Source organism: Dipteris shenzhenensis, chromosome 3 (assembly GCF_047967505.1).
Source record: "Dipteris shenzhenensis isolate YYH24624 ecotype China chromosome 3, Dip_SZ_1.0, whole genome shotgun sequence".
Classification (NCBI taxonomy): domain Eukaryota; kingdom Viridiplantae; phylum Streptophyta; class Polypodiopsida; order Gleicheniales; family Dipteridaceae; genus Dipteris; species Dipteris shenzhenensis.
This window is the reverse complement of record NC_141598.1, coordinates 12,921,733-12,933,738: the sequence shown is the minus strand read 5'-3', so window position 1 is coordinate 12,933,738 and position 12,006 is coordinate 12,921,733. Positions and strand designations below refer to the sequence as shown.

At 42.5% G+C, this 12,006-nt stretch overlaps 1 protein-coding gene across 1 annotated transcript; it reads left to right on the top strand.

Annotated features, from left to right (window-relative positions):
- Positions 1 to 3,479: 3,479 nt before the first annotated feature.
- Positions 3,480 to 11,723, top strand: LOC147903382 (uncharacterized). Its single transcript, XM_087401075.1, has 6 exons — positions 3,480 to 3,526; positions 4,136 to 4,346; positions 4,603 to 4,723; positions 4,804 to 5,267; positions 9,304 to 9,517; positions 9,642 to 11,723. The coding sequence occupies exons 2-6, from the start codon at positions 4,174 to 4,176 to the stop codon at positions 11,349 to 11,351; spliced, it is 2,682 nt and encodes an 893-aa protein (XP_087257201.1). The 5' UTR covers positions 3,480 to 3,526; positions 4,136 to 4,173; the 3' UTR covers positions 11,352 to 11,723.
- Positions 11,724 to 12,006: the final 283 nt, after the last annotated feature.

Here is a 12,006-nt window from a genome sequence, read left to right as displayed (position 1 = left end):
GCTAGTTGAACAACTCATGCATGCTACCACTTGGCCTCTTACTACCCTTGTGATAGAGTCCACACATGATAGCAATTTTGTGTAGCCACATGAATTATTTTCGAAGTGTCAACCTATGGGACTTGGGGGACTGAGTGTGTTACCACCTAAAAGTGCATATAGCACCTTCATTCAAGCATGTTTTAAAATACACAGGGAGTCACTCATGAACATGTAACATACCACGTTAGTGCATGGAGGGGTAATGTTTTATTAGGGGGACTTACATGCCGTTTACATGCATGAGGGGATTTATAAAGTAGCAACTTAGTGCAATTTATATGTGTAGATTTATGGAAGGATGTCTAAATTTTAAGCTTGAAAAATGTATACATGCAAGAGAGGGTTGATCAATTACATGAGAAAATGTAAAATCGCACGTGCTGTATGCCGTCTATAAAAGTGATGCCCCGTGATAAAATAATCCCGATATTTGAAAATTGACATGTTTGTTGGTTACAGGTTTCAATTTTAAAGTTAAATATCATGTTTGTACATATCCATAAATTGATTATACTTTATGAGATCCCCTCAAACATGTATATGCCATGTAAGTGTATTAATAAAAAATTCCCTTACTTAGCTCACGCATGATGTGTTACATGTTTTAAGAGTGACCTCCTCGAACTATGGGAGCCCTAGAGCCCCACTATAAAGGCAAATGCTAATAGTGCTTCAAATACATTGTTAGTCTCTTTGAGAATGCTAGTTCTTTCCATAGAGAGGATATCGGTCTACCCATGTCCTTTGATTTCTATCATGCATAATCTCACGCATGCTAGGCAAGGTCTCAACTCGAAGACTTATAATGCCATGACTTGACTTTGGTGCTTGCTCCCTTTGTTGCACAAGGGGGACAACCTTAGTCTTGTATTTGGATTATGCAAAGTGGATTACAACTTTCAACTCTTATGTGGGTCATTCACATACCAAAAGGGCTATGGTTGTTGCAGCCATAATAGCAATTGATGTAACTAGAAGCTTTGAGCCTAGTGGCTACTCAATAGTCCCTAGTATTTGGCTTGTATTTTTTGAAAGTCATTTCTTTCTAACTTTACAATAAAATTCCCTTGGATAAAAACCTTCTATTGCTGTTCCTATCATGAAGGAGTTGCTTAGGGTATATATATTAGAGCTTTGCCTTGCCTAGGTCCTTGTGTGCCACAACATGCATGCACAACATCATCTTTTGTGCTGCGAACAACCTATCCTGAACTATGTTGTTTAAAGATGGAAAAATGGGCAAATCTTTCTCGTAGCCTTGGGTTTAAAGGAAGTTGTGCGGATCCAAAATGTTTCAAGAAGAATAAGGCGTGAGTTGACTCCTTATTATTGTTTTTAGTGTCATTTCTCGGAGAGGATGTTCCAACATTCAACACCAGAAATCCAAAATGTTTCAAGAAGAAGTTGCCTCCTTATTATCATTTTTGGTGTCAATTCTGAGAAAGAGGATGTCTCCAAGATTATCGAACCCGACAAATGAGAGATCGGACACATGAGAGAGCATTTCCTTGTACATATGACATTTTATTCTCTTCATGCTTTTTTTTTTGCACACGGGGCCAACCACGAGGTGCCAACTGCTCGTGGCCTACATTAGCATGCAAAAGATGAGCTTCCCAAGTGAATCGAATGGGGGCAGCCGATTGAGCATGGGCAAAAACACCCAAACTACTTGAACCCAACACATGAGAGAGCATTTAGGTCCATATGATATTCTATTCTCTTCATGCCTGGCGCACACACACAAGACCAACCACGAGGTGCCCATCCTCCGTGGCCTACGTGGACATGCAAAAGCTAAGCTTTCGAAAGGAATCAAACGGGGTGAGTGTGGGCGAACGCCCAAACCGCTTGAGCTGTCACTGCTTAGCGCTTCATGCTTTTTGGCCTGCCATAGGAAGGTTGAAGTGAAGGAGATTCAGAAGAAGCGAAAATTGCCAATTTTTTATTTTCAAAAAATCATGATTTTGTATTGATCCACTTGCTATTTTTTCCTCTAGAAATCCTCCACATTTTTAGCGCCTCTCTCTCTCTCTCTCTCTATTTCTCTCTCTCTTTGTCTCCCTCATCACTTTCAATCCATCATCTCCACCCCCTTTCGCTATTTGGAACTTGGGAGGCCTTATCAATGATTTATTATCATTGAGTGTGTTCAACAAAAGGATTTTATGGGCCTTATCAATGATGTATTATCATTGAGTGTGTTTAACAAAAGGATTTTCCATAAAGGCCTTATGAATAATTCATTATCCTTGAGTGTGTTTAACAAAAGGATTGTCCTTATGGAAAAGTGAAGTACAAATGTTAAAGGAAAAAGTTTTTTAAGGACAAGTGTCAAATCGGCCGCGTGATTTTCAAAAGAATTTTAAAAGGACCGGAAAATTCCCGACTGGTTGTTGTCGGAATTTGGGGCTCTTCCGTCTGGCTTAACGAAGTTCGGCGTCGCAGTTCAAGTTCCGGCGTTGTTTCGGTTTGTCAACGAGCGATTCGAATTCCGACGTTGTTGGTTCGTCCACAATTAGCAATTCCAGCTCCGACATTGTTGGAATCTTCCTCGACGTATCCTTCGCAATTCCAGCGTTCCGAAGTTGTTGAATTCCGACGTTCTTTGGTGTCGTATAATTTCGTTCGGTTTGCAACCAAGCACAGTGCAATTCCAGTGTTCCCAGGGTTCCTCTGGAACAAGTTCGTCGTCGCAATTCCGTTTTCCAAATTGTTAGCTTTGGCATGCTTTTGGATTTTCGTTAGACTCCCAAAATCAATCCGTTTCCGAATTCGCATTTTGGTTGACAAGTTTGTCCAATCTTCAAAAATCTTCGTTTCGTTTCAAGTCGAAATCAGATTTTGCTTCAAATTGTCAATCTTCCTTTTGGTTTCAAATCAAGTATTAAAATTTTCTGCAAATCGTCAATCTTCCCTGTCGTCTGAAATCAAGTCTAGATCTAGCTGCGGGGTGTCCGGAAAGATTTCAATCCTTGAACGTTCTCTCACCGAGGACGTTGAAGAAAGCAATCAATCGTTAGCTCACAATTCAAACCTCGCATCGCATTCAATCAATTCAAGTCGATTTAGCAGAGACAGGAAGCGCAGCTTCGTGGCTTTGCTTGCGATTCCCACCTTTGGGTTCGTTTGCAAATGCTGTGTAGGGCCGCTTGTCCATCGCCATCAAGCATTCCAACTCTCGACGTCGTAATTAAAGAATTGCCTTTTGCTTGCTGCCTTTCGCAACACGCGAGCACTAAAGCGCTGCCACCAAAAGTGCTGTCACCACTTCGGAACTTAGGTTGCTGTGTGAGATTCGATATTTAGAGCCCCGGTCACAATATTCTTCCTCCCCTCTTCTTACATAGTTCGTCGAGCATCTCCATCGCCTCCACTTTCCTCTTCCAGTTGAATAGCTTCCTTTGAGCTAATTAATCTTCTTCGGAATCGTTTACATTCCAATCCAGTTTCCTCACTGCGCCTTTGCACATTGCCCTTACAGGTGCAAACTCTCGCTTCTCTGTCTCCTGCTGCACCCATATATTCTATCTTTATGTGTGTCAGAATGGATGATTGCCTTGCGAGCTTTGTATTTTAGAGTGAAGAGGGGAGAGAGCGACTCCAGACAATGCACGGAAACCCAACTTTTGACTTGACTCTTTCGCTGGCAACGTCAAGTTTCTGGTGATGATTAACATTTCTTGCCCCAACAAAAGGGAGCGAGGTTGAATATCCGAGTTGCCTCTTACGGTTTTCCTTTGATGAATATGAGAGTTCCCTGAAGTTTAACTGACAAATTGCTAAGGAACACAATCAACTGAACGCCTGCCATTCAGCTCAGTTTATACACAATAACTTGATCATCGTCAGAAAGAAAGGTATCAACCCTTCCACGGCAAGTTTTTCGAAGAGAGGTGAGACGGGAACGGTTGTAGGAAGGTGGTAGAGGGGATTGGAGAGCAAGAGAGTACGATCGTTAAAGAAACAGGGTAATAGTGCAAGGCAAGGTATATGAAAGTTAATCAAACTTTTCTAATACATGCTGTCTTCTTTAACCCAACTCTTCATGCTTGTTCGTGGTTGAAGGTCTTCATTCTGTTCGTGGTTGAAGGTGAACAGCGATTCCAGTTGATCATCGAAGCTGTCAGAATGGGTTTTAAAACTGCATCTAAGATCGTGGCAACGACACCAGTCAATACTCCTGAAACTCAAGAACAGGCAGTACCTGTTAGTGAAAGTAAAGTTATGAAAGCTATTGATAATAGAGCCCGGGGCTACTTAAAAACATTCCAACGCAGCTTCAGTTCCTCAGCTCTTGAAAGGTAAGAAGTGTATACTGCCATTGCTCAACATAAAGTCTCTCTAAACGTGCTATAGTTGCAGAGGAAGTGTCTTCAGGATTTCGAGCATGGGAAGTTAATCGCATATCAAAGAATTTGAGTTTTTTAAGTTATGAACGTGACTGTAAGGCCGTGTGCTAATGTGAATATAAACCAAGATTCTCACAAAAAAAGAATATAAACCAAGATCTTTACTATGAAAGTCCCAGCACTAAATGTATTGTCTTTTACTCTACAGAAAGGCACCTGTAGGTGAAGATCCTTCAGCCATGACTATTGAGTTCCTCCGAGCACGATTGCAAACAGAACGTGCTGATAATAGGGCTGAAAAACAGCGAGCACAGCAGCTGGTTAAAAAGGTTGGCTCACTCCCTATGAATAACACATTCGATTATCAGCGAAGTGAATATTTGCTAACACAAGCAGCTTTGTATATCAGGTATTGGAGCTTGAACATAAATTAAGTACTGAGATTCAGTTAAGGAAGAAGGCGGAATGTAGAAGAAGTATGCAGTTTTCTCCGAGACATGAACGCAGTTTTGCCAGACCTGATGACGTGCTATCCTTCAATGGTACAGCAGATGAATCAGACAGAAATAGTGATGAAGATAGGAAAGGACAACTTAGTTTTGTGAGGTCTACTTCAAGCTCTGCAGGAGATGAAGATTGTTATTCAGATGGGGTTTTTGATGATTGTGGGGATGAGAGGAATTTCGGTGGAGTTGGAGCTCACGGCGGCGTATCACCTAGGCAGCATGGCAACCATTGGCAGTGTGTCAAATGTTCGGGTAAGCAAAACAAATTTCAGTGCCAAAGCTCCAAGTTCGCTGTCCCAGAGCACCCTCCAGATAAAGAAGCTTGCAATAGAAGATTGCTGGGGCAAGCCATCCATGAGAAACCCAGGTTTGTTTCATCACTGCATAGCACTTTCACGTTGATTCAAAGCTATCTCAGCTCTAAAAATATCTGCAGCATTGAAGTTGGTGACTTTAGGAGCGATGTTGATCCAGTTGGGAAACTAGTGATATTCACTTGATAGTCTTTATAGCTTACACCCACGCGAAAACGAGTTTTGTTACAAATTCCCCAATCATGTGCCCCATCCAATTAACTTGTTACACTTAATTCTCTATGGTGCATGGATGGCCATCTCTCAGCATGTCAAGCTTGGTAGGGAAAAACCAAGGTTACAAAGATGGCCTACACATTGTAGTTTGGTCAGCTATGCCGCATGCATAAATCAATTGTAGTACGCAATGGAACTATCAAAGTGCATACCTACATGCAGTGCTGCCCAGGCAATACTTGTCACAGTCAGCTTTGTTTATACAGAGGTTTTGACTGTGAACCGCCAATGATCTCTGCTTCTTTCCATTGTCTGCTTACGGTCTCTGCTAAAGTCTTTCTAATTTTATTTTTATCCTCACAACTCTTAGTTTTGTCAGACGCTCTATGATCCTGACTTCCTGATGGTTTTACCTGTGACATTGCTCCTAGACCCTCTAGAGACATACTACAGTAGTTGCTTTTCACGTCATCCTATTCTTTCCAACATTTTATAGCTTCATGTTGTGAGGTGACTTGACTTCATTGGCTACTACTAAATAAACCCAGATTGCTTTCAGACTATACGGCAGTTACCAGATTTACATACCAATTGCTCACCTCCATTATGAACTTGTCTCTGACTGGAGCATATTCCAGGTAAAGTTATAAAAAGCAGGAAGAGTTGTAAATTCTAGGGTCTTAAGACGAGCTAACAACCATCCAAGGTATGCCATCTCTTCAAAGGGCAGCAGCAAATACACCTCTCTTTGAAATAAAGAGATTTGCATGCGTTTTTCCCTTCCTGCCTTTCAGACAATGCATGATTTCTTTACAAAAAAAAACACTATATTCTACCACTATCTTAGCAAGCGCGCTGTAAGTCCAACTGAGATCCTCCCATTGAATGAAGCAGTGTCTAGCTCACAAAATTGTGATACCAAACACACAAATGCTGTGTAGAAATCTAATCTAGAGTTTACAGACCAAAGGCAAAGTTACATATAAAACCATGGCCTAGTCCTAAAATTGCCAGATAGTTGCATGGGCACCCTCTCCAAAATGGAGACATCATTCTCAACTAGTGCTGCAAAAGAAAATATATTGCTCCACACAGACAAACACAACTGGGTAAACAAGCCCATATCCCAATGACAGGATAAGAAGTGACGTTAATTGGGACAGCTTCATAGCCTTCCTTACATGCAAAACAGGTCTTGAAAGCTTTGAAAAAGACACATCATGGAGCCTTTTCAGAAACCAACATATAATAGTGTGCACAACCCAACAGCGAGTCATAGAGAGTCAAAATATGATGTGGTCTTCAACATTCAGCCACAAAACTAAGGAAAAACTTTGCGTGGGCAATTGTTCACCCAAAGATTTAGATCATGTAGAAGAGGTACATACAGGGGTCAGTCAAGAGCAGCAAAAGGCCTTCATAAGAGCAACATCACGTAGATAAAAGTAGCAGATTGACAGCAGCACCAAGTTTCCCAAAAGGCTATTTCAAGCAGAACAGGCTGCACCTAGTTTGCAGGTCTTACAGAAGTCTAAGAAAAATAACTTAGGGGTCCACACAATAGCGCTCCCTTTGCCAGGTCTTTGTTCAGATGGTTTGATGTATGTATTTCCCTGTACTCAATCCAATCCACCCTTATTTTGTACCAGCCTTGCTGTTTTATTCTTCCATTGCTTTAAGGGGTCATTCACATTATAGTAATAGTAATAGCAACGCCCATGCTTCAGGCATCTATTCCCTTGTACTCAATCCAATTCGTACCTTTCATTGCTTTGTGGAGTCATTCACATCCTAGTAATAGTGGCAAGATGTTGGACATGTTGGCATAGAGCTTCACTACCCTATTGCAGCTAGCGAAATGGGCTAACGTGTCCACCTTTTTCTGATCTCTTCTAAGAGTATCTTTTTGCACTGAGTCACTTCCCTTGTAATGTTACATTGCAAGGCCCATGCTTTGCACCCATACAGTACTGTTTGCACTAGCATCATCTTTATAAAGACACTCATATCTGAATTATACAGGGATGATTTTCTGCATCTATTTTGGAGGCTGAAAAGTGCCTTCATGCCTCCCGAGACACTTTGTCGGCACATACATTCTACACCTGGATACTTGTATGATGTTCCATTGTTTAGTTGCATACTGGACATTTGGCAAAACTTATCAAACAGTTTAGACTCCGTGGAGGTATCACCACATCCATTTATCATTTGGGCACGTTTAAATAATGGGTAGAAAGGGCATCCTTGCTTGACTTTGATATTGCTGCTTATGTTCACCTTCTCACATGCATCTGAGCCATTTACAATGGTTTTCATAGTTGGTCCAAGAATCTCTCATATACTCCCACGTGTTGATTCTCTTAATTCTAAAGGTTTACTAGAGAGCAAGGCAGTCTCTTTCCTCTCTAGCCCTACGCTTATGTACAGCACAGCAGCTTGTTGCTCTAACTTCAGTTGGATGACCTGGTTGATAAAATTCCCCAACTGGATTGGTCTTGCATCATTGCCAACATATTGGATAGGGTGAATGATGACTCCATATGTAAAACTGGCCCTTTTGAGGGGAAAGACAACTCCTGATCTTTGCTTATGTCAGGTAGTTTTCATGTGTCTGCACTCAGTCCATAAGCACAGACAGGCTTGTGTGAGAAGATACTAGCTTGTTTGTCACATTGGTGTCAGGGCTTCAAAAGTTTCTTCCTTGATCTTGGGAAGAGTAGCAGGGAGGAGCCTCTTCATGCCTTCTCTCCCTCCTCAAGCGTCAGTGGAAGATTTAGCAGATCTAAAGGACATAGGTAGTGCATAGTGTCAACATACTCCGGCAAGAAAACTCTGAATCCTTCAGGATTTATGAGATTAAAAAAAAGCATGTCTAATATATACAAATGGACTCAGTGCTCACAGTGCCTCCGCCAGGTTCCTGGGATCCGAAGGACCACTTGACTGAAGCATGAGGGCCAAAATAGTAAGTAGATGACTTGGAACCTCAGTAACTAATAGTAATTAGATGGCTTGGAACCTCAATCATTAGTATTCTTCATTCCCCCCAACCATATTTTCCTGCCTAACATTGGCGGCTCAAATCCTGCATCTCGTCCTATTGGGCAATACTTGAATATGCTAACTGCAAATCACCAATCCACATCTCGTCCTATTGGGCAATACTTGAATATGCTAACTGCAAATCACCAATGCCTAACATTCTCCCTTAACATACATGCCTAAAATTCGCGGCTCGAATCCGCTTCTCGTCCTAGTGGGCAATACTTGAATATGCTAACTGCAAATCACCAATACCTCTAGGGCTGGATGATCCTCGCTGAAAAGGAGTGGCGTGAGCTTAAGCCCTCATCCACTACTGGCTGGAGAGGCTAAGGGAGTTGGGCTGTGAAGGGAGAGCTGCTGGAGACTGCAGCTGAGCTGATGCTGTGCAATGCTGCTGATGACTGAATGAGGGGTGGAGGGCCCTTTATAGGCTGAAAAACCCCTCTTGCATGCGACCAACCAAGAATCTGCTTCAGCCAACCTGAAACAGTGCCTGACTGCTGCTGTTTGGCCTGCCTTGACCTGTCTGACCACAGATGTTCATGGGCCTATAGATGCCCATGATGCAAACCTAACAACAGTGCATGTCTTGAATATGCTTTGCAATCCTTGTTCTTGTCCAGCCTCACATTGGAATTTATAAGTTTGACGAATGTTGAAAAGCTCCCATACAAAGTTTGGCGAGGCTAATGTTAACGATAATAAGGTGAATAAAGTTTTGCAGATATGATTGGTTCAGGTGTACATACTCTTTTGTAGCTTGCTTTTTCCTAGAAGTTGGACATGTAGTGCATGTAACCTTAATGTAAAGAGAGACATTGGCAGGTTACAACAATTGTCTTCTCCATCTAGACAAAGGCAGTGTCAAGTATCAGATCATGCGGTCTGCCATGCATTGCATCCTGAAGAGCAAAAATTGAACAACATCACAGACGCAACAAAGCTGCTAGGAAATTCAGTGCATGAGGCAAAATACTGTGCACAGGAGTCGTCCAAAAAAGCGTTGCCCAAAGAACTTTCTGCCAGCCTTCAAAATCAGGTATGCTCAGAGGACAAAATGTAAGCAGCATGTATTATACTCGTACAGAATGTCTGTAAAGGTTTCGCTTGCTGTACAAGCATAAATAAAAATTTGGGCTAATGCACTCAACGATTTTTGCCAGGATTTGAAGGATACCAACGACGATATTGAGAAGCATAGTGAAAGCCTTGTTCCAGATATCAGTGATCATGAGAGTGCTTACTTCGAAGGAGCTGCCTTTTCTTGTCCCCATTGCATTGGAAAAAGCCTTCTTGTAGAAGTATCACCCCATGAAAAGGGGAAGATTAGCAAAACTACTATGTGCGACGTCCATCCATGTCACAATGATGCTGGTGTGAAAATTGTGCCCAACATTTCTCATACAGTAAACAATTGCAGGTTCCAATATGGAACACCAAAAGGCACACTTCAGTTTGCAGCTGGAAAATTTGTTAGGGGTGATTTCATGACCACAGAAATTCCAAAAGAGTTGAATCAGATCCAATCAGGAAAGGAAGATAATCACTCCGGTATTATGAGTGGTGAAGCCATCGAAGGATCTGGAATCAATCCCAATACGACAGGCACAACATTAGACACAAAGGGAATTCAGGAAGAGGTTTCTAGTAAGCAATGTGGAGATAAAAATAAAGGATGGCATATTGGATCTCCGGGGAGAGCTGAATCCAAAAGAAGTTCAGTTTCTAGTTTCAAATTCGATGGTTGGAACAATTACCCAGATGGAGGGTTATCAAACGAGAACCTCGTGGTAGAAAACTCAGCAACCAACACATTTTTAGGCACCTCAAACAAGGAACAAATTCCTTCGCCTGCCTCAATCTGGGGCCAACAAGGCTGGCCACAAACAAGTATGTGTGACGGTGGAAATATGTATTCCACGGAGTGGACAAACGGTTCAGGAAGAGGGGTTGCAAAAGGCACCTCACGAGGACAACTCCCTGGAACCACAATCCCTGCACGAGAAATGCATCTTGGGGGTTGGGGAAACCGATGTCAGGCGGTACCTCAGAGTAGGTTCAATAACGAAAGGCGATTAGTTCGGAATTTTACATTCCCTGAAGAAAACTTACTTTATGACCAACGAAAGCAATCTTTTAATTTAAAGGACCGAAATTACTTCGCTTGTGACGGCCAAGATCGTTCATGCTGGATGGATTCCAGGAGCAGTACAGGGCCCGTTACTGATTCAAGTTCTACCACCCGAAAACACGGTTATTGGGGAGTACACATGCAAGATGCCCAAGAAATCGCATCTGAGTTTGTGCTTGTGAGTGGTGTGACAGATACACATTCATTGCCGGTTTCTCCAATAAGCAAACGTAGTCTTTCAGCCAATAGAGATACAGCGACTCATCCCAATGCACGCAAACATTTTCAAGCACCCGAGTTCGCTCCAAGGCGAAATAGAGGACAAGAGATTGAAGCTGAAGCAGGGCTGTATTCTGAATACCCACAGCATCCACATAGCCACGGACTGGAAAGGTATATTTCGCCATTGACATGCACAAGGCAGTCTGAATACATGTGGCCCGGCCGTTGGAGCGACATGGGTACGGCAGAGATGAAAATGGGGGGGTATAAAGGTGAAGATGAGGATGAGGTGATGGGTCAGGGGATGTGCAAGGATGGGGGTTTTGAAAAAGTGACAGCAGAGATTTTGAAGGCGCTGGAGATTGCAAAACAGGAAGTGGAGGCAACTACAGAGGAGATGGATATGGCAATGGTGCAGGTGGATGGAGGAGGGGCACAAGAGGGTGGAATTTGCAAAGTTGCTGTGCGGTATCAAAGCCCATCACGATTTTCTGTGGAGGCAGCATCCAAGCATATGTAGCCTTTTAGTCTTCTCTTACTTTCAGCTCTTTCAAAATCTTAGTGGAATCTGCCTCTTTCTTCTCAGCTGCTTCTATCATCTTGCCTGTACATCAGCCCTTGCGTATCTTTGCATCTAGAACACCCACAATTGGCAACCTCATCATCCTCCTCTAACTTGTTCTGTTCATATCAGAGCCCATCACGACTTTGTGTAGAGGCATCATCCAGCATCAAAACTCTCAGTGGGAACTGCCCCTTTCTTCTCAGCTGCTTTTATCCCCTTTGCATCTTTTTCTTTCAGCTGACTATAGATCAGCCCTTGAGTCTCTTTGCATCTTAACCCATCACGTTTTCTGTTGAAGCATATGCAGCCTTCGTATTGTTACTTCCAGCTCAGGATGGGGGTCAAAATCTCAGCTCTTTCTTGTCAGCTGGTTTTATCCTCTTTGCATCTTTCTTTTCCTCTGCCAGCCCTTGAGTCTCTTTGCATCTACAACCCATCACATTTTCTGTGGAAGCATATGCAGGCTTAGTATTATTACTTCCAGCTCAGGATTGGGATAATGGAAACTGCCACTTTCTTGCTGGTTTTATCGTCTTGATTGTAGATCAGCCCTTGACATCAACTCTCTAACTTTTACATTCCACTTGCAGGAATGCATTTTCAGTTTTTG